Source organism: Musa acuminata, chromosome BXJ2-11 (assembly GCF_036884655.1).
Source record: "Musa acuminata AAA Group cultivar baxijiao chromosome BXJ2-11, Cavendish_Baxijiao_AAA, whole genome shotgun sequence".
NCBI lineage: Eukaryota > Viridiplantae > Streptophyta > Magnoliopsida > Zingiberales > Musaceae > Musa > Musa acuminata.
The window spans coordinates 7,404,169-7,424,697 of NC_088348.1; the positions used below are offsets into that span (position 1 = coordinate 7,404,169).

The 20,529-nt window shown below is 39.3% G+C and overlaps 1 protein-coding gene across 1 annotated transcript; it reads left to right on the forward strand.

Annotated features, from left to right (window-relative positions):
• The first annotated feature begins 1,383 nt into the window (after window positions 1-1,383).
• On the forward strand, window positions 1,384-12,563 carry LOC135627924 (protein PHYTOCHROME-DEPENDENT LATE-FLOWERING-like). The gene is made up of 12 exons (XM_065134384.1): window positions 1,384-1,707; window positions 3,154-3,199; window positions 3,285-3,349; window positions 3,466-3,543; window positions 4,608-4,688; window positions 8,078-8,239; window positions 8,319-8,417; window positions 8,494-9,854; window positions 10,188-10,408; window positions 10,518-10,630; window positions 10,716-10,754; window positions 10,847-12,563. Exons 1-12 carry the CDS (start codon window positions 1,579-1,581, stop codon window positions 12,275-12,277), a joined length of 3,825 nt encoding a protein of 1,274 aa, XP_064990456.1. The 5' UTR covers window positions 1,384-1,578; the 3' UTR covers window positions 12,278-12,563.
• The last annotated feature ends 7,966 nt before the right edge of the window (window positions 12,564-20,529 follow it).

The window sequence follows — 20,529 nt, forward strand, 5'->3', positions numbered from 1 at the left end:
CGAGCAATATCAATAACAAATAAAGAGATAATAAGCAACATTCCTATGTTAAGTATCGATAATATAGTAAGCAAAGAGATATTCAAGGAAACGTACGAGTGATGTACACATTGGATTGAATTAGTGATGATGATATTAGCAAGGAGCGATGTTAGTGAGGATGAAATAAGGGATTATGAGAAAAAAAATTTAAAATCTATATTAGTGAGATTGTAAGTAATAAAATAATATTATATTATTTTTTAAAGTTATTGATAGCAAGAGGATTGTCACTTAGTAAAAAAAAAAAAGTAAATAGTAGTAGGCTTTTTTGGAAAAAAAAAATATATATACAGCTTAAGTGTATGAATTTTATGATGTTATTAAAATTAGCTTTGATGACTTTTATGCATTTATTAGAGTTTAAGTGGCACAATTGGTGCTAACAAAATATATAAAATGTCTGAAATAATGGTCATATTCATCCCACAGTCGAAAAATGTTACTTAGGTTCATTCATCACATGCATTTTTAACCCTATACATTTATATTTGGCATGTAGTTAATTAGTTAACTTTGATAATAATGCCCTATGCCAATAATGACTTTTTGAAGTATTTATATATTTGATAATTTTAATTCAAATTAGTAATGGTAACTATAGTCAGCAGTGATTGTCCTTAGTTTTATTGGATGGATATTAATGGAAGGGATATATTTTGAATAATAATAATAATAATAATAATAATATTAGGATATATAATTTTACAAAAATAAATAAGCTATATTCATACTTTTTGGCAATAAAAAAAAAAAAATTTAGCCTATACTCTTTAAAATTCTACTATGGTCATTCTTTCTCTTGGTCCAATTCAATATATTAAGAATTGGTAAATTAGAAAAAAATTCTATATGCCATAAAAAAAAACACAATCCAAGTATTTGTTTTAGAATAATATTTAAGTATATAAAAATAAATTTTAAATTTTAAATAAAATTGAAATTTCAAATATTTTATTTATTATTAATATAATTTTTTTTATAAAAAAAAGTCTGTACTGTCTGGAATTTGCTGAACCAAAATATTATTCTAAAATGCTATTAATATATATAATAAATACAATGAAAAATAAATCGATTAGATCGATCCATAAGGTATATAATCAGGTAATATTTTAGTTATTTTATTAGAAGATATTTTAGATATTATGATAAATAGGAACGTTCTAAGAGGTGTTTTTTTCTTGAAATTTATCCAAAAAAGAAAAGGAATTCGGCCACTATAATTTGTGTTTATGGATTGGACTTGGGCCGTTCTTTTGGGCCACATCCATAGCCTTGTGAGACTAGTTGGTTCTCTCTCAGACTATTCCATACCTCTATTCGGAGGCCAGCAGCCGAAGAAGGTAAAGGGAAGAGCTTTACATCAGGAGGGGAAGGACAAGGCTCTTGTTGATGCCAATCGAGAATAGCTCTTTGGGGCTTAGGGTTCTTGTAGGATTTCCTATCGCCAACTTTTGGCCGGACTGCGGATCCATGGCCCGCTAGAGAAGGGAGCGGCGGCGGCGGCGGCGGAGGAGGAGGAGGAGCAGGGGGGAGATGGGGGTGTCCTTCAAGGTCTCGAAGACCGGGAAGCGGTTCCGTCCGAAGCCGACGCTGGTGCAGGAAGAGACCGGCCTATCGGGAGAGAGCTCTCGTGTTCTCGTTCGTACTGGGTCGAAGCGCGAGGTTCGGCTCCTCCTTCCTTTGAATCTCCTGCTTGTCTTGCGTTTTTCGTCGGTATATTCGCGTGGATTAGCTTATCGTTGGTTGAGACTGGGCGATTCATGGTTCTTGGTTTGCTTTGAGGGTCTTTTTTTTTGGAGAAAAGACGGGTTTTTGGCTGCTCTTCGTTGTAATATTTGCTGCTTTCGTGTTTCTGTGCCTGGTAGCCGCTTGGATTTTGCAGTCCTTTTGTACGTTTTCTGGTTCTGACCAACCCTACAAGACTTCGAATCGGGGGTACCTGTGATCGCGATCTGGCCCGAGTTTGTTGTTTTATCGATGGTTATGACTTGATGTATCGCGAGTTTGAGATCCATCCTCAGATACGACGATTTTCTGGGCTGGCTTACGCCTGGTTGCGCGCATACAAAACCCTTCTTTTTTTCTTTTCTCTTTTTTGATTTAAGTTCTGTTATCTGGAGTTACATAGTTGCTCTTTTTAACATCCTGGCCTTGGTGTTGAGAAGTTGCTATATCTCGAGTTTGAGATCCATTTTCATATACGACGATTTTCTTGTATGGCGTACTGTTCTGCGCATATAAAATATTCTCTTTCTTTTTCTTACTCTTTTTTTGGCTATATATTGTTCTCTTTTCTGTTATCTGGAGTTGAATAGTCTTTTTTTTTTCGATTCTGCCCTTTTAACATCCTTGAGAGAGAAATCAAATTCTGGAAGTTTTCAGACTGGTTTAAAGAAAGAGAGAAAGCTTTTACTTTCATATCTGGCCTTTTGCATGCTTTCAGCTTGTTCATTATTCAGTTCATCAAAATCTTAGACCAAACTTGGAGCAGTATCTTTTTTTCTATTTTTAACTAAACTTCCTGTTGCTGACAGCAACACGCCCGATTTAGCTCCAACACTAAGCAAACCAGATTACTGAGAGTTTAAATCAAATCGAGTTTGCTTTTTTTTTTTTCTTTCCTTTCATTAATCAGAGAAATCCTTCACTTTCTAAGGTCTCCAATCATATTTATCAGTCATATTTATTGAAGTTTCATACTTATTATTATTATACTTAACTTTTTCTTGATCTACTTCTTTCTTACTCTCTGTTAGTTGTCTAAAACTTACTGATGTTGAGCATTTGGTTTAATTGTGATATCAAAACAAACTTTGTGGCACTCTGCTCTATATTAATGACTCATCTGAAGTTGTTTTGTTTTGCTTATTTGTGATGACACATGCTTTAGTTGTGTACCAGAGTCATTCGGTCTTGTTAATATTAAACATGCTCATTTATTGAGGCACCTAATGTTCTATTGACCTTTTGTAATTGTATACATTTTCCAGCATATTAAATGACTGCTTTTTTGCCAATGATATTACTTTTATATGGCATTGCTGCTTCTGGAAAGCAATCTTATATCTTTATTACTCTTTTTTCCCCCTAAAATATCCTATATTGTAGGTTGATATCCCTGAGGCTGTAAATGGTGTTGATCATCTATTGCCAGGTAATTTTGATTAGTAGTTATTGACCATTAACACAAAATTTATCAGTTGTAATAAGCTATTTCATTTGTTTGAATACTGTGGCAGAGCATGAGGTCTCTTTTACCTTGAACCTTTTTCCGAAGGGATATTCCATTGGGAAACCTACTGAGGTTTGTTAAAATTAGAAAGCAAACATAATCTAGATCTCCGTGTGTTTATTTTCCATTTGTCCTTGTTGCATCTTTTATTACAGTTTTAATATCCCAACTTAATTTCCAATTTTCAGGTAGAGAATGGTCAAACTCTACTTCAGGATGTGAAGTCGTTGCATCCATATGACAGGGCATCAGAGAGCCTTTTTTCTGTAAGTATAAATTCTGCAAATACGAAGTCCTTTTTGTGCAGTTCCATTTGTGTGCTTACCCTTCTTTCTTTTTTAATTAACTGAAGCTTTATTTTGGGCTGCTTTACTGCTACAATAAAATCTCTTATGAACAACCCTAGCTGCTTGTCTTGATCCATGTGCTGCAATTGACTTGGTAAATATTTCAACATGGTATTAAAAAATGCATTAATATTATCCAAATCAGTATGGTAATGATGTGAGATATTCAGTTTTGCAATCTTTGACATTGATGGTATGACCAAAGGCTACTCTGTTCTTAGCTTAGCTATAAGGAATTAGGTTGCCCGGGCTTGGGCTTGGCTAAATAATTTTGTCTAGCTTGTAACTTTATAATCTGTATAAAAAGTTCGTTCGATGCAAAGCCTGAATCTCTAGTTCCAGTTTCTGTGAATTCTAGAATCTGTACAATCCTGGCAAATGACATGGGCCATTCTTTAGACTAAAATGAAGCAAGCATCTAGGTTTAGGCTGCAGATGAGTATGTATGCTGAAGATATCTGTGGGTATCTACATGTTGATGTTTATTTGCATACAGTATGCTGTTGCTTTTTCTTTAAAATTTGATTCACGAATTGTTTATCAACAAGTAGTTAGTTTTTGCGTCTAATTTTTACTGACATTTGATTGAAAAAAAATTGACAGCTCTCTCACAGTCAAAACTGTGCTACACCTAACCTAACACTGACAAAACATAATGTAAAAAATTGAGGATTTAAATGTGATGCTGTAATGTGGTTTAGAAAAGCATCTTTATTTCAACATACAAAAAGCTCACTCCGTTCTTTACTTCTAAAGATGAGATGTCATGATTACCCAACGTCAATTTCATCCCGATTAAATGCAGCACAAGATTTCCTTGTGTTGTATGATAAAGATGCAGCCAATCTTTACTCAAATTCTATGCTTGTTTTTGCTTATTTTCTTTGTTTGAGACATCTGAAATAGTCCATTATCATATCCTCTTTCATCTTGATTAACATTGATTCCACTTACCTTTTTTATTATGTGTGTTGTTCTTGGAGGCAATTGAGTCAGGTTGGTTACCAGGAGACATTCTTGATGATATACCTAGCAAGTACTTTGATGGGACCATTGTCTGTGAGGTAAGCAATTCCTGATTTTACTATGTTTAACACTCATTTGTACATTGTGGTACTTGCAATGTAATTGATTTTGGTGGTTTTTCAAAAAGTTTGTTTGTTTTCTTTATGGTTGCCTTCTGTTTGTGATCATTACATATGGTATGTTGACTTTAGAATTGACTAGATCCATTATCATTATTGTAAGTGTGGTTGACAAAGTGATGGATCAAGTTTGTCTGTATGCATACACTTTAATTTCATGTACTCGAGGGGACTGCCTCTTTCATACCCCATCTGATGTGCTGGTTGTTTTGCGTTTACTATGTGTTTTTTCTTTTAATTATGAGTTGGCCAAGGGTTGAAGTTTGGTCTAAAATGATTGGCGCTTGGCAATGGGAACTTTGGCAAAGTTTTGCATTTCCTATTGTGAAACCGATCACTTCTACTGGTCAGATGGTTAAGCTCAACACGGCAGTTGGCCCTTTTTTATCTTTAAACTCTGGGATTAAGCTTTTTTTATATTTTTATGCTTACAATGAGAAATCAAGTAAATTGATTTATTATGGTTGACTTTCATATTACAAGGATTTATAAGGTTAACTTTTTACCTAAAGAATTATAATTTACTTATTTGTCTTGTCATGGTGACATTTGCTGTATTTGAATTTGACTTATCATTTCTTAAGGACAAACATGGATCTGCATATTCAATTTTATTTGAAACTGACCTATGATATCTTAAGGACAACATGTGATAAATTTCTAAACTTGGAACCAAGATAAAAAGCTCATTATTTAGCATATCATCATAATACTACTCTGAACAGTGTGGTGCTAGCTATAACTAAAATCTGAACAACTTTCTACAGTATATGACAGATTTATATGACTTGTTGGCATCATGATCTCATCCTCCATGGATGCTGCTAATCCCAAGAGAAGTTAAAACTAAGCATGAAAGAGGTCACTCAAAAGAAAAGGAGAAGAAACTGTTGGGAATGATCTCTTTCTTATTGGTTTCGGTTTTAGCACAGTGTAGACATCCAACATTTTTTAAACTTTGGGGGGCTCTAGAAAAAGGGAATTTGACAAGCTTTATCATAGTGAGCATCTTGATGTCACATTCAAGCAATGAACCAACAGAACAAAACCTGGTTTTCAAGCATCTACATTTATGAAAACTTAGGATATTGTGTTTTCTTGCAAATATTTTATCAACACGAAGTCCATAGTTTGAATGTCTTCACACACACACACATGTTTTTTGTAGATTCTCTTTTGTAATTTTGGCCTAAAAGTTGCAACCACTTGTTAGTGTCCCAAAGCAACTGATTTGTGACTCAAAATGTTCTGTTATTTGTTTTCTACAAGTTAACATAAATTCATATTTGTCGTTTTCTTTTTGTTTCTCTTTTTGTGGCTCCCTATACCCTTCTTAATTTTTAAAACTCCTGTTTGACAAATGAAACTCTGGGATTAAGCTTTTTTTATATTTTTATGCTTACAATGAGAAATCAAGTAAATTGATTTATTATGGTTGACTTTCGTATTACAAGGATTTATAAGGTTAACTTTTTACCTAAAGAATTATAATTTACTTATTTGTCTTGTCATGGTGACATTTGCTGTATTTGAATTTGACTTATCATTTCTTAAGGACAAACATGGATCTGCATATTCAATTTTATTTGAAACTGACCTATGATATCTTAAGGACAACATGTGATAAATTTCTAAACTTGGAACCAAGATAAAAAGCTCATTATTTAGCATATCATCATAATACTACTCTGAACAGTGTGGTGCTAGCTATAACTAAAATCTGAACAACTTTCTACAGTATATGACAGATTTATATGACTTGTTGGCATCATGATCTCATCCTCCATGGATGCTGCTAATCCCAAGAGAAGTTAAAACTAAGCATGAAAGAGGTCACTCAAAAGAAAAGGAGAAGAAACTGTTGGGAATGATCTCTTTCTTATTGGTTTCGGTTTTAGCACAGTGTAGACATCCAACATTTTTTAAACTTTGGGGGGCTCTAGAAAAAGGGAATTTGACAAGCTTTATCATAGTGAGCATCTTGATGTCACATTCAAGCAATGAACCAACAGAACAAAACCTGGTTTTCAAGCATCTACATTTATGAAAACTTAGGATATTGTGTTTTCTTGCAAATATTTTATCAACACGAAGTCCATAGTTTGAATGTCTTCACACACACACACATGTTTTTTGTAGATTCTCTTTTGTAATTTTGGCCTAAAAGTTGCAACCACTTGTTAGTGTCCCAAAGCAACTGATTTGTGACTCAAAATGTTCTGTTATTTGTTTTCTACAAGTTAACATAAATTCATATTTGTCGTTTTCTTTTTGTTTCTCTTTTTGTGGCTCCCTATACCCTTCTTAATTTTTAAAACTCCTGTTTGACAAATGAAACCTATATTTCAATGTCGGGCCAAATTTGAAACTAGAATAATGCTGTATACTGTATATTTGATTAATGGTATTTGACCTATCATTAAAGTGACTATATCTTGTCTAATCCTCTTGTGTCATGACCCGGTCTGATGAGATAATTGATCTATCAACTTTGTTTTGCCTAAGCCATTGGTCAAGATATTTAAGTTGAAGTTGATAGTAGTATCCCATCAGACCTTTATAAGTCAATCTTAATCTTGCTCACTTCTGATATGAAACTGACTGGGGTGTTACACCTTGACCTTGCTAAGCTTGTGGAACCTAGATCTGCATAACTACAAAGTATATAAAAGATAATTTGAATGGAACTTGATTACTTCTCTATGGAACATATCCACCTAGGAGGCAGCTCATGGCTTAAACAATTTTAGTTGGTATTATGACTGAACCTTATCTGTTTTAATGGTTAGCAGTAGGTGACATGATAACATGTAATTTGAGAAGGTTGCCTTCAACCCTGGTTTCATAAGGCCAGGTTTGGTTAGAAAATCACCTTATTGCTATTAATTTACAACTGTTGTCCTTAACTGTTGAAGTCATAATATTGCAAACACATTTATTTGGTTGCTTCTTTGAGTTTGTTATGGCTCCTAGTGAACTGTCAGGTTTTAGAAGCAAATTACACCTAATACATGTGATGCATCGGTGCCTACTGTGGCTAATGGATTGGGTAATTCTCAATTATTCATGAGTCATGTGGTGAACAATTACCTGACTGGGATGGATAGAAGAAAATCTGTGCTTTGTAAACTTTTAGTAATTTTAAAATGCTTTTGGAGAATAACAAACATAAACATGATCACTGTCAAGCCTGTTTCCTTAATTTTAAGTTTCTTTAGAAAAATAAATCAACAAAATTAAATTATTGCAAATGTGCCCTATGTAGCATCTGCCTGATTTTGTATAAAGACAGTTATTACTCTATGCAGGTACGGGACTATAGAAATTGCACATCTGAACAAGGAACTGTTATTTCGGCTTCCAATGTGGTTCCAATTTTACATAAAGTGCGATTAAGGATGTCACTGGAAAATGTTGTTAAGGACATGCCTTTAATAGCTGATGATTCTTGGACGTATAGTGACCTCATGGTGAGCATGCCATTTTTTGTATCGTCAAAGAGAACATTCTCAGTACTGAGTCATGAACTGATATTGTTTTGTTTCACAGGAAGTGGAGGCACGAATTTTGAAAGTTATACAACCACGTCTTTGTTTAGACCCTACTCCAATGTTGGACAGACTTTGTAAAGACTCTAGTGCTAGTAAGGTATTTTGAGTTAATTAAAGATCACTTCAGCTATGTGACACAGGTTACTTATGTTTCCTCAAATTTCTTTTTGCAGCTTAATCTTGGTATTGGTAAAAGGAGGAGATTGCAACAAGTTTCTGAAGTGACTATTACTAACAGTATCGAAAATTCTGAAAAGAATACCTGCATTGATAGGATACCCATGAATGCTAACTGTGTAGCAGGAGGTCCAGGAACCCAAATAACCAATGCATCACTTCAACAAGTTTATGAGAACATTCCCATGCAACATGGATCAAGTGGGATTCCATCTTTCAGACCTAACACTTATGGACAGGAAGTCATCAGAGCTGCCTTGCCGTTGCCTTCCCAGTCCAAGCTTCAACCAGCTATCAACTCAGCTACTGTTGCACATGATCATGCATCTGGACTTCCAGGCAGTTTTTCTGGGGTTAATGCAAAAATGTCATCATCTCAGAACATGATGAGCTCTTATACTGACACCATCGGAAGTAATTCTCCTGTTTCCATGAAGCGGGAGAATCCAGATGCCCAGTTGACATCTATGGCAGCAGCCATGAAGAGACAAAAGCAGACACCAATAGGACTAGATGGCATTCAGCAGCAGCAGCAAACAGGCCCTCAATTGGTTGGACTGGCAGGTACAGATATGCAATGGAAAAACCAACTTTTACAGTCACAGCTAGACATAAAGGGGATTCAGTACTCTTCTACTTTGGCTGGTCAAAGATATCCTTCTTCCGCGATAAATAATGTACCTAATCGTGAGCAGGGAACATCTTTTTACTTTAATCAACAAGGTATGAGATTTGGTGCTAAGGAAGAACAGACAGATAGGCAAGAACTTGAGAGATCTAAAGATGCTCTGGACTCAGATAACAGTGCTCTTGATCTGCAACAGTCACGAGCACATTTGCTGCAGCACTCATCTATGAGAAACCATCCTCCAACTGCTGTCCAGTGGACGAATGCACGACCAGTACCTGAGAAGGACATGGGAAAGGATGATGCACTTCAAAGGAGGAAATCAGTGCCCAGTCCACGAGTCTCTTCTGGGCCCATGGTTCAGTCGCCAGTGTCATCAAGATCGGGAGAGATCTCTAGTGGTTCCGTAGGTGGGCAGTTTGGTGGTGTCGCAACAGCTTCTGCTATGGGAGTGCAAAAGGATAAGTTAGCAGCAAATACTAATGCTGCAATTGGTGCCCCTTCTGTGACTTCTAGTCCCAGTGATTCTGTGCGACAACACCAGACCTCAGGGACTGGTAAACGCAAACAAAATTCAAAGACACCAGCTGTGAGTGCAGTTGGATCTCCTGCCAGTGTTAATAATGTGAACTTTCCACTGATTGCTAACAGCCCGTCAATTGGGACTGCACCTGTGGGAGATCAAGTCATTCTTGAGAGATTTGCAAAAATTGATGCGGTAGCCCAGAGGTATGTTTATAATTTGTAGTGATTATTTTTCTTGTTTTTCACACTGCATTTATCGTGGTATTTAATTCAAATATTTGGTTCTGTTTTAATTTCTGCAGTTTGTGTCTTATCTTTTTCCATGCTAATATTTCAACAGACTGTATATATATAGTTTAGGAGCACATGTGAGAAAACATTGGACATATGTACGGAATCATTTCTTCAATAGTTTCCACAAGTGCCACTGTAGATATTAGGAACATCATTTCAGAACGTTTTGGATTTACATGAGTGAGTGACAATGTTGATGTCAGTAAATTGGTCATTGCTAATTTGTTCTGCTTTTGGCATCAGATACCAACTCAATATCAAGAAGAACACAGTCGATGAATATCCTGCAAGGGAACCAGTACAGTATTCAACTCAGCAACTTGCATTTTATCTCTCTGACTCATTCAATTGTGAAGATTTCACAGACCAAATAAAACCCATGTCGAAGTCTCTAATTGGTGGAACAATCAATACTTATAAGGCCAGAACAATGAACTTCTTGCGCAGTGAACGGCTGTATCAAGGTTTACCTTGCTTAAACCTAGCTTCCTGGAAGCTAAAAACCAACAAGCTATTCTAAGCTGACAACTGGTTTTTATAGTTTGCTGATTTGGAATACTTTATTCTTTCTAGTTCCTATGAGGTTGACGATGACTGAGAAGCCCTTTGATGGCACGGTATCAATGCAGTATGGATGTGTGGATGATTCTGATAGTCATGATTACCATCTGACCTTGTCCACAACTGTGAGTTCCCTTCTGCTGGGTCCAATTTCATACATATTTGACTTGAACTATTTCATCATATCTTATATATTGCTACTTGTATCAGCACCATGCAGATTTGCTTGCAGCACAGTTTGCTATACTGGTAAGTATTCCAAGCAAGACCTAGATGTTGAATATCTGATTTTCAAGTCAATCAACCCAGATTATCAAACTCCTGAGTTTCTTTTTATTTAGATGGACCGTGATGGATATCAGAAAACTGACGATCAAATCCGACCTGTACCGATCCGCATGGTTGCTCCTCCAAGTAATTTGGCCCCAGTTTCAGGAATAATGTCAGATGGCACTGCATCTGAAATGAAACAAGCAGAACTAGCTACAGGTCAGCCACTGCAAGTAGCTGCCCCAGCTGTTGCCAATGGTGTGGGACCTATCAATTCTTCCCAAAACCCTTCAACCAATCCAAGAATGCTGACATCTGCAAACAACAGCCAGGCACTGGCGATATCACAAGGTTATATCCCAGGCGCTGCTATGCCTGCTAGGATACAGCAGGTCGATCAATCTTTGCTTCAACAGCAGCAACAGCAACAGCAGCTGCAGCAGAATACACAATCACAATTGCAACAACAGCAACAACTTTCAGTCAGTCATGTTCAGAGGTCATCTCCACTGCTCACGACAAATCCAATCTCTCAGATAATGGGTCAGGCGTCAAATCTGCAGATGAACACTAATCAGATGGTAAACAGCAAGCCGACTCCTCTGCAGCTACAGATGCTGCAGCAGCAGGCACAGCAACAGCAACAACAGCAGCCACAGCTTGCAAGGAAGGTGATGATGGGGCTTAATCCAAATATTAGCATGGGACACAGTGTGATGAGTATCGGTGGCCTGAGCAATGTCATAGGCATGGGTGGTGTCCGCGGCATATCTTCCCCCATGGGGCCTATTTCAGGCTTGGGCAACATTAGTCCCCACCAGATGAACCTTGCATCTGCATCCAATTTCAGTCCTGGTCCCCGCTCAAGTTCTCTTTCACCTGCCCAAGCTGCTGCCGCTGCAATGGCAACAAAGCTGAGGATGGCACAAAGTAGAGGTCTGTATGGTCAGTCTGGAATTACTGGTATGGCAGGAAATACCAACCAGATGCATCCAGGTTCGCCGGGCCTGTCTATGCTGGGTGCACTGAACCGAGCAAATATGAGCCAGCGGGGTGCAATGTCACCTATGGGTCCTCCTAAAATACCTGGAACCAACTTTTACCTGAATCCTCAGCAGCAGCAACATCTGCAACAGCACCTTCAGCAGCAACAGCTACAGCAGCAGCAACAACAGCAGCAGCAGCAGCAAATGCAGCAGCAGATAAGCTCTCCATTGCAGCAGCCTCAGGTTGGTTCTCCACCAATGGTGGGTTCCCCAACAGCCATGGTGATGCAGCACCAGCAGATCAGTCCCCAACAGATCGGCCAACAGACTGCAATGAGTCCCCAACAGTTGAGCTCCGGTGCATTGCAGCACATGAATAATAGTGGTAATCCTGCAGCTGCACCGGCGAGTCCGCAGTTGAGCTCCCAGACCCATGGCTCTGTTGGTAGCATCACAAGCTCCCCCATGGAGCAGCTGCAAGGTGCAAATAAGGCCGCTTCAGCCGGCAATGTATGAGTTCGTTCAGATAGGAGTGTACCCATGATTGATTAATCTTCCTACATATTGCATAGAGAGATGGTGTTGGCAGGGATCAACGATTCAACTGTTAACAGCTTCAATAAGCGATTGGAATCTCTTCAAACTGCATGTAAATAGCTTGTCTAGTGTATCACGGGTTCATGTATGCTGTGAATTCATTGGACGAATTGGGAAGAAACAATGATGCCTGCTCTGTATATTAAATTATGCTTTGTGACACTCCGTTATATTTTGCCTATAAAGATATTGGTTTGAGTTGCAACTTCCATTTCCAATGGAGTTTTCCATCGTGTGAGAAGGGGTGATAACCTATAACATAGGTTTACCTCTTTATAGAGGGGTTGTTGTTTCAACCCTTACCAAACATGTCTAAACATGACAGTAATAGTTGTGTATTATGGTTATCAAACTCCAATTGTTTGGAGTGTTAAAAGAAACATTTGAAGTATCCTTAGAATCAATCCCCTTAAAAAAAGATTTTTTTGTTTTTGAAAAATCAGCTCATATGGTAGTTTAAATATGGTATTATTCAAAGTCTATTTTAAGTTTTTTTTTATTTCATTTAATTATGTATAATATTTCTATTTCAGTTATCAAAAGCAAATTCTCTCTATTTCATTCCTATTATCCTTATTCACTATATTATTCATTATATATGCATATTATGTTTTTAAGAAAAATATTCTTTGTTGGAGTTCGATGTTCGGAGCCCAAATGTTCGTAAACGGATGTTGCACATCCGTCAAAAGAATCCGACCCGTTTTCTCTCTATATATTTGGTGTCGTCGGCCTTTCCCCCCACTTTCTTCTCGAACAGTAACGTCAGATCGGGAGCGGCGGTGGTAACCGTCGCCGAGGCGGGGTCTGATATCGGGCCTCTGCGTCTCCTGGATCCATCGCGTCAGGAGTTCCTCCCTTGCCTTGGAGGCGCCTTTCTTGGGCGAGCGCGGCCTCTCGTCCCTCCTCAGGCTGCGGAAGGCGTAGGCCCAATGACCTTTCCCCCTCTGCCGCCTCTGGTACTATGCGATCGAGCATACCCCGTTTCTTTAATATTTTCTTCTTTCGATGTCTTCTTTACGGTGTGTTTTCCTTTAGTTTCTTGGATGAACACTCGCATCTCGATGTCTTTGTTTGAACTTGTTGTGGTTGGCGTCCAACAAGCCTTGACGTTCTTGATTTGTTTGTTGGCAACGGTTGACGAGATTTAGGTTTGCAATTAGTTAGTGCACATGGAGATTTGGGTTCGAGATTGGGAGTTATGTGGCATATCTTCAACATTCGAGCATGTTACCAAGAATGGCATATCTTCACCATTATCTTCAGCATGTTACAAAGAAGAAATAATGGTGCGGTGAGCGTGGACTACAGACCACGCTTAAATAATGGAATATCCGCACCCTCCCTCTTTCACTAGACTTGGCAACTAGAATATCCGCACCCTCCGGTACTAATTCATGATCCTCCCTCTTTCACTAGTCTTGCTAGTTGCGGATATTCCATTGCCAACTAGAATAGCGCATAACTAGAATAGCGCATAAATAATGGTGCGGTAACTAGAATAGCGCATAAATAAGTAGCGGAACTTCCAGAAATTTGTAAGAAATGATAAGCACAAAGAACTAGTGAAAGCTTAAAATGCTTACAAAAGACTGGATAGAGACTCTTAATTTCCTCAAGTAGAACTCTGGTTTTTCGACCGTGTTCTGCAAGAGACTGAACTAGGAAATATATAGAGGGAGAGGTGAGAACCGGGTACTCATTGGGCCCCATCGTATTCTTATCCTTTCACCTGATATATTTCTAACTCTTCTTAGTGGCAAAGGAAAGCAGATTCCTTTGTACCATTACTACGAGTGGCTCCCCGAGGCTCAACTCGTCTTTACTTGGTGGCAAAGGAAAGCAGATTCCTTCATACCATTATTAGTGACACTACGAGTGGCTCCCCGAGGCTCAACTCGTCTTTTCTTGGCGGCAAAGAAAAGTAGATACGCTCCAGCTATTGTAGGGGTCCGCCATGCTCCTAAAGGCTGAAGCCGGTTGTCCTTTGTGAAACATCTTTTGTTAACGCCAAAGCTCTTTCCAGCTGTTGTTATTGCTGGAGGACAACTGGTAACCAGTCTTTGTACCAGTTGTCTTTTCCTCCACTCCTTTTTTGATACTCTCTTGTCTTCATTGAGTGGATGTCCCTGAATTGCTGAAGTGCCTCACATGCTTGTCGGGCGGCTTCCTTTTGAATTGCTCCGAGTCTTCTTTCCGCGAGTCCCATCTCATTGAGTGGGAGTCCTCCTGGCCTTTGCATTCTGGATTTGAGCTTATCCAGTTCTTGTTGGTATTGTGTGAGGAGGTCACCTGGTTTATTAGTTGACTCAGGTGCATTGTTGCCCTTGGATTCGGCTGGGCTTGAACCTCTTGGGTGGCTTCTGTTAGTAGGAGTATCTGTTCGTTCGACCATCCTGAAATCAAAATATTTATTAGTCGGGATAAAGAGTCGGCTAGAATATTACTGGTCCCTTCGATGTGCTCAAATTTGACTTCCACGCCGCTTCCGGTAATGTAGTCCACAAATGCCATCCACTTGACCCTTGAGGGTTTGTTTTGGGCAGACTTGTTGAAGAAGCTTATTATTGCTTGACAGTCCGTTCTGATGATGATCTCCTTTTTATCAAAAAAATAAATTTTTAACGCCTCTAGAGTTTTCATAACGGCATGCATTTCAGCGTGTATGGTGGACTTGATTGGACTATATTTTCCACTAGCGTAGGCACATATTTTTTCCGTATTTCTGGGGTCATGTTTTTGTTTTTTCCATTTACAGATTCCTCCCCATCATTCCATGCATCCGTCTGTTTCAAGTAGTATGAAACAGTCTTCTGGGGGTACCTCTAGATCTGGGAGATTTTGTACCAGGTTTTTGATGTCTCTAATTAATTTCCAATCCTGTTCGTTTAGCCTTTTCTCTCCGGTTGGGCTTGTTTTTTAATATAACGGGCCTAAAAGCCTGCCCAGGTTGGGTATATAGTTTCTTGCATAGTTTAGGATTCCTAACCACGATCTGAGGCCTTTCTTTGTAGTGAGATCTTCTTCTTGATAGCCAATGATCCTTTTGATAATATGGGGTTGTAGCTTGATTCTAGAATTTCCCAAAACTGCCCCGAGAAATTCAATTTCTCTTACCGCAATTTTCATTTTTGAAGGGCTTAAGACTAAGCCGTTCTCCTGGCATATCTCCAACATTCGAGCTAAGTGCTGTGCATGGTCTTTTTCATTCTCTGAGAAGACCAGAATATCGTCAATATATACTGCAATGAAATGTCCTGTGCCCATGAAGCAGGTGTCCATTTTCCTTTGAAACACGGCCGGGGCGTTTTTGAGACCAAAGGGCATTGCCAGCCATTCATATAGTCCTTCGGGGACCCAAAATGCGGTCCATTCTATAGAATCCGGGTGCATAGCAACCTGGTGAAAGCCAGATTTTAAATCAAATTTTGAGTAAATTTTACTATTGCTGACCTTCTTAAGGATGGTGTTGATGCCGGGAAGGCTGTATTGATCTTTTTCTGTGATGTCATTAAGCCTCCTGTAGTTGAAAACCATCCTCTCTTTTCCTTTCTTTTCAATTCCTGTTATGGGGTCAATAGTAGTTCCAGAATTGACAATTATGGCAGTAGTTTGGTGCTTACTTTTGCTTGGCCTGATGACCCCAATGTCCAATAACGCTTTCACATGCCTGGAGAAAGCCTCTTTTGCCTGTGGTGTTAGGTGTTTCAGTGGTTTGTCTTCTACCACAAAATCTTGGTTTTTTATCTCCAGTTTGTAAGTTATTTTTTTCTTTCCCCAATGTTTTAGGGGATCCTCCCCTATGTATCCTTGGGCTTTCAGTTGGTCCAATAGGCCTCTGAACTTGGCCGTTATATATTTGTCGCTTTGCTGAGCTTCTGCTGAATAAAATACTGCCTCTTGGATCTGGATATAATTATCTTCCTCTAGGTCCAATTCTTCTATTGCTGCGGCTGTTGGGATGTAAGGCAGGGTGTTGATAGTTGTTAGGTTTTTATAAAAAGTAACCATGTTACCTTCAATCCTAACTCCTCCTTGCATTGCCCTGATAAAGTTGCATCCGATTATCATCTGGATGTTGTCTCCTAATTCTATTGCGAAGGCATAAGTATAGGGGATTCTGAAGGTATTATCCCCTATTGTCATCTTACCTTCCTTTAATTTCTTGTTCGCAGTCGTCTTCGAGGAAATTCCGCTGAAATGTACTGTGTAGGGATTTGCCTCCATTGCATCATCTAGTGCAGCGTTCTCGTCTATGCAGCAGGTTGTTGCTCCAGTATCTAATATAGCATTAACTTCGAATCGCGGAATGTTTAGTATTTCTATTTGTACCTTCATGTTGAACATCATATTTTTGGCCTTTCTTGGGCCGCTTGCCTCTTTTGTTTTTACTGATAGGACCTTCTGGGTTTCTTCCGCCAATAGAACGAATGCTTCTTCAGTTTCTTCTTTGTTTTTTAATTCCAGTATTTCTCTTTGTAAGTCAGCCCTTTCCAGTCTTAGTCTTTCGACCTCCATGGCTTCTTGCTCAAGCTAGCTGTATTTTTCTTTCCATTCCTGTACTTCCTGTTGCAGGCGTAGGTTTTCTTGTGCTGTGGTAATTGCTTGGATATGCATTTCTTTAAGTTCCTTGGTCTTTTCCTGATTCTAAGGCCATTTTAAGTTTCCTAATCTCTGCTTCACAATGGTTAATATAATCTTGCTATTGTTGAAGGAGATTTCTTGGTTCGTACCTGACTGGTTCTTCTTGTGCTACAGGAGTGCTTTTGTCAAAGTAATACATGCTGCACATCCCACATTGAGGTGATTTTACACAAGGGGCAGTGCCTCCTGTGTCTTCTTTGAGAGACTCGTTTGCAGCAGTTGCACTTTTCTAGGTTTGCTGGTAGGTCCCCGTTGATTTCCCACACATGGTGGCATTCTGCTTGGGTCTGGGAGACTTGGACCCTTGCTTTGTAGCCTGACTCGGGTCCTATCCACCAGGTCCTGCTATCTTCAATTAGTGCAAAAAAATTTTGAGTAAAAGAGTGGATACCATATTCTAGGTTTTCAACGTCTTCTCCTTCAGATATGGAGTAGATGGCATCACTCTGGTTTTCTCCTTCCTGTACTGATAGAATCTCGTAGTCTTCAGGAAGCTCAAATTGTTCAAACATCGCTACCCTTTTGATATTCTTTTTATCATTTGGGCATTCCCTTGCGAAATGTCCTTCTTCGCCACACAGGTAGCATTTGCACCTTTTATTTCTAATTAGGTGCTTTCTCTTCTCAATCCTGGCATGTGATGAGTGGGGTTTACCTTTATAAGTAGTGGATCTTCGTACCCCAAATTTCCTTTCCAGTTTATTGTAGTATCCTGGGATTGGCATCTCACTGCAGAAAGATAAGTCTTTTAATGCCCTTTTGAATGCAGCATCTTTGCATTCTGCTTCTAAGTATTTGTAGGAGAAAAGAATTCTTGGGATGACCCCTATCGTATTTCCCCTGTATTTAGCTTCGAACGCTCCCTTTATCTTTCTTCCCAGCTCTCCAGGCATCTTTGACCATAATTTTTCCGAGAGCTCTAGGCTTGTGAATAACCGTCCTGTCTTGGATGCAAGCCTTATATAATCATTTAGGAATTGTATAATGTATTTCAGGTTAGTGCAGGATAACCTTTCGAGGTCTCTGTATGCTTCTTCTTGGGCGGTTGTTGATCCCTGAAATGGATCTTCTAAAATAAATATTGTTCTTAGTTCCTCTCGTGCCATCAGCGTTGGCTATCAGAAGTTGGTATTCCTCTGGATACGCCATTCGCCATTGTATCAAGGCTAATTTTTCAGATTCGCCTAGTAGGTTTTCAATAAATTCCATTTTAGCCTGTGGGTCAGTAAATCCTTGAAGGGAAACCAAATTCTTTGTGATAGATTCCCACCTCATGAATACCTCGTCGAACATTCCCAACTGGGATGGGATTATGAACATGGCTCCTTGTTCCTGGAAGGCTGATGGAAGGTTCCAAATTTCTGAAAAATCTTTTGCTTTGAACCTTGGTTGCCTTGTGTAGCCTTCAAAGGTTGGTCTTTGGCTTGTAGACTCAACATTTACTGCTGGGGGGTAATTTGCTGGCCCCATGGTAGTATCTGTCGGTGGTCTGTAGTTTGAGACAGCGGAGGATGAGTATATCTGCTGAGATAGTCTTGCTAGTTGCGAATATTCCATTGCCAAGTCTTCCTCCAGGCTTGCTGCTACTACTTCTTCTTTGAATTTTTGGGGGTATGGTAGTTCCCGTTCCCCACCACCTTATGAAACGTGATTATCCTGAAACCAATAGTTAAGGTTATCACGTAATTCCTCTATTTCACCTTCGCTATTGTCGGATAGTTGGATTTTGACAGCAATTGTTTGGCTTCGGATTTCCTCTTCATCGCTGAATGTTTCGTCATCAGCGGTGTTGTAACTGATCCGGCTTGACGTGGATGCTGCTTTGTAGTTGTCGAAACTTATGGATATTCTTCCATCTATCAGATTGCGGCTTCTCACTTCAGATGGCTGCATTGGTATTGAGACCTGGGTCGGTCGAATTACCCAGTCTCTGCCATGTATTTCTGTTGTGGAGTACCTTCTTCCGAGGAGAGCCCGGACGCCATGGCTTATTAGGTAGTCCACCACCCCTGAAACCTCATAAACAAAGGCGACATTCGGGGTATTTGAAAGTCGCCCTACCATCCCTCGGGTGACGAGCAAATTAGCTTCACCATTCCGCCATGTGTCATATCCTCTGGTAAGGATTGAGAGTTGAATATTGCGGTAAAAGTCCCCTATTGTCATCATGATGTCGGGGATTACGTAGACCAGCTGACTCCCTCGAGTCAAGTCTACTTCCATGGTGGCAATGATGGACCGATCATCCATCCATCTATTGTCCCTAAACACTAGTAGCGCTAGTGTTCCTTCTTCCTGTCGATGCAGGGTTTGCAGCCGTACTTGTAGTATTCCTAGGTGGACATACTGCATTCTACTCCTCTGAAGCCTTTCGTAACTTTCCTCCATGATGAAGGATCTATCCTCTTGGTTGTTTGTAACCAGCATGGCTTCTTCAGACCTGTGAACATATACCCTGTGATGGATATCGTCCCTTCTTGAGTGGTATAGCACCTCAGCTGGTGCTATAGTAGATCTTTCACGCATAGATAACCTCAGTTGTGCCTGAGGGTCTATTTGTTGTTCTAGGATCTGTTGGGTGGAGATTGAACCTCCAAATAATCTTTGTCCTACTCGCCTTGTTGCTTGGCGAGCGTTAAAGATCCTGCGTTGATTTCTCCTGTAATCTCGGATTTGGTCTTCGATCAAGGGGGCAGATGTGGAGACTTCCTGAGTCCTGGTTGTCATTTCTGAACTTGTTTCAGGATCTGTATAGGATCTTTGAACACCAAAATTTTTCCTTTGGCCTCTTTAGGTCTTTCTGAGGGACCTAGGCTTAAATTGGAGAGCTTTGTTATCAGATCTTCTGGGATGCTCTGGGGTGGTCCTGTCTTAGCTTGCTGAAGCTCCCTTATGTTTTGTAGTTCCGTTCGTATCCCTTTTATATCCTCCGCGATTTGTGTGAGGAGTTGGATTTGTGTGTTGTGCTGTTTAATTATAGCTGCTTGGTGGCTAAGGGTCCCCAGGTAATCGTTTGTTTTGAGAAATCCTAAGGATGGGGGATCGATAGGCTCTGTGGCTTTGAGGGCTTCTTTGTAGGATTCGGTGTTTTTGGAGAACAGATAGTTCATCCAAAAATTTGCTTTTCTATCCTTGATAGAAGTTGTTCAACCCTCTGCAGCTTTTGATTTAAGCTTTGAGTTAGTCGAAGAGCTTCTTCTTCCACAAGTTTTGGTTGCTCGGAAATCTCTGCAACCAAATTTCGCACTTCTTGTTTCGTGAGAGGTCTATTTTCCGAGAGTAAGGCAGTGAGGGTTTTTATGGAGTGCTTGAGTCCTTTGATTTCTCTTTCTAGACTATGATTTTTCTCAATAATGGCCTTGAAAATTTTCAAATGGACTCTACTAGACAGGCAGATTCTGTCGTAGATAACCGAAAGATTATGGGCTAGTTCTTTTCTTGTAGGATTTATGGTTTTAGCAAGATCAAGGTAGTCAAGCTTAGAGGTATGGGAATTAGCATACCATTGTTGTATAGCTTCTTCCCAT

Excerpts from the sequence above, each read along its gene's own strand:
- LOC135627924 (XM_065134384.1), top strand. The coding sequence starts at position 1,579 with ATGGGGGTGTCCTTCAAGGTCTCGAAGACCGGGAAGCGGTTCCGTCCG. Across the intron at positions 8,240-8,318 it reads GGACGTATAGTGACCTCATG|GAAGTGGAGGCACGAATTTT; the intron begins GTGAGCATGCCA and ends TTTGTTTCACAG. Across the intron at positions 8,418-8,493 it reads AAGACTCTAGTGCTAGTAAG|CTTAATCTTGGTATTGGTAA; the intron begins GTATTTTGAGTT and ends TTCTTTTTGCAG.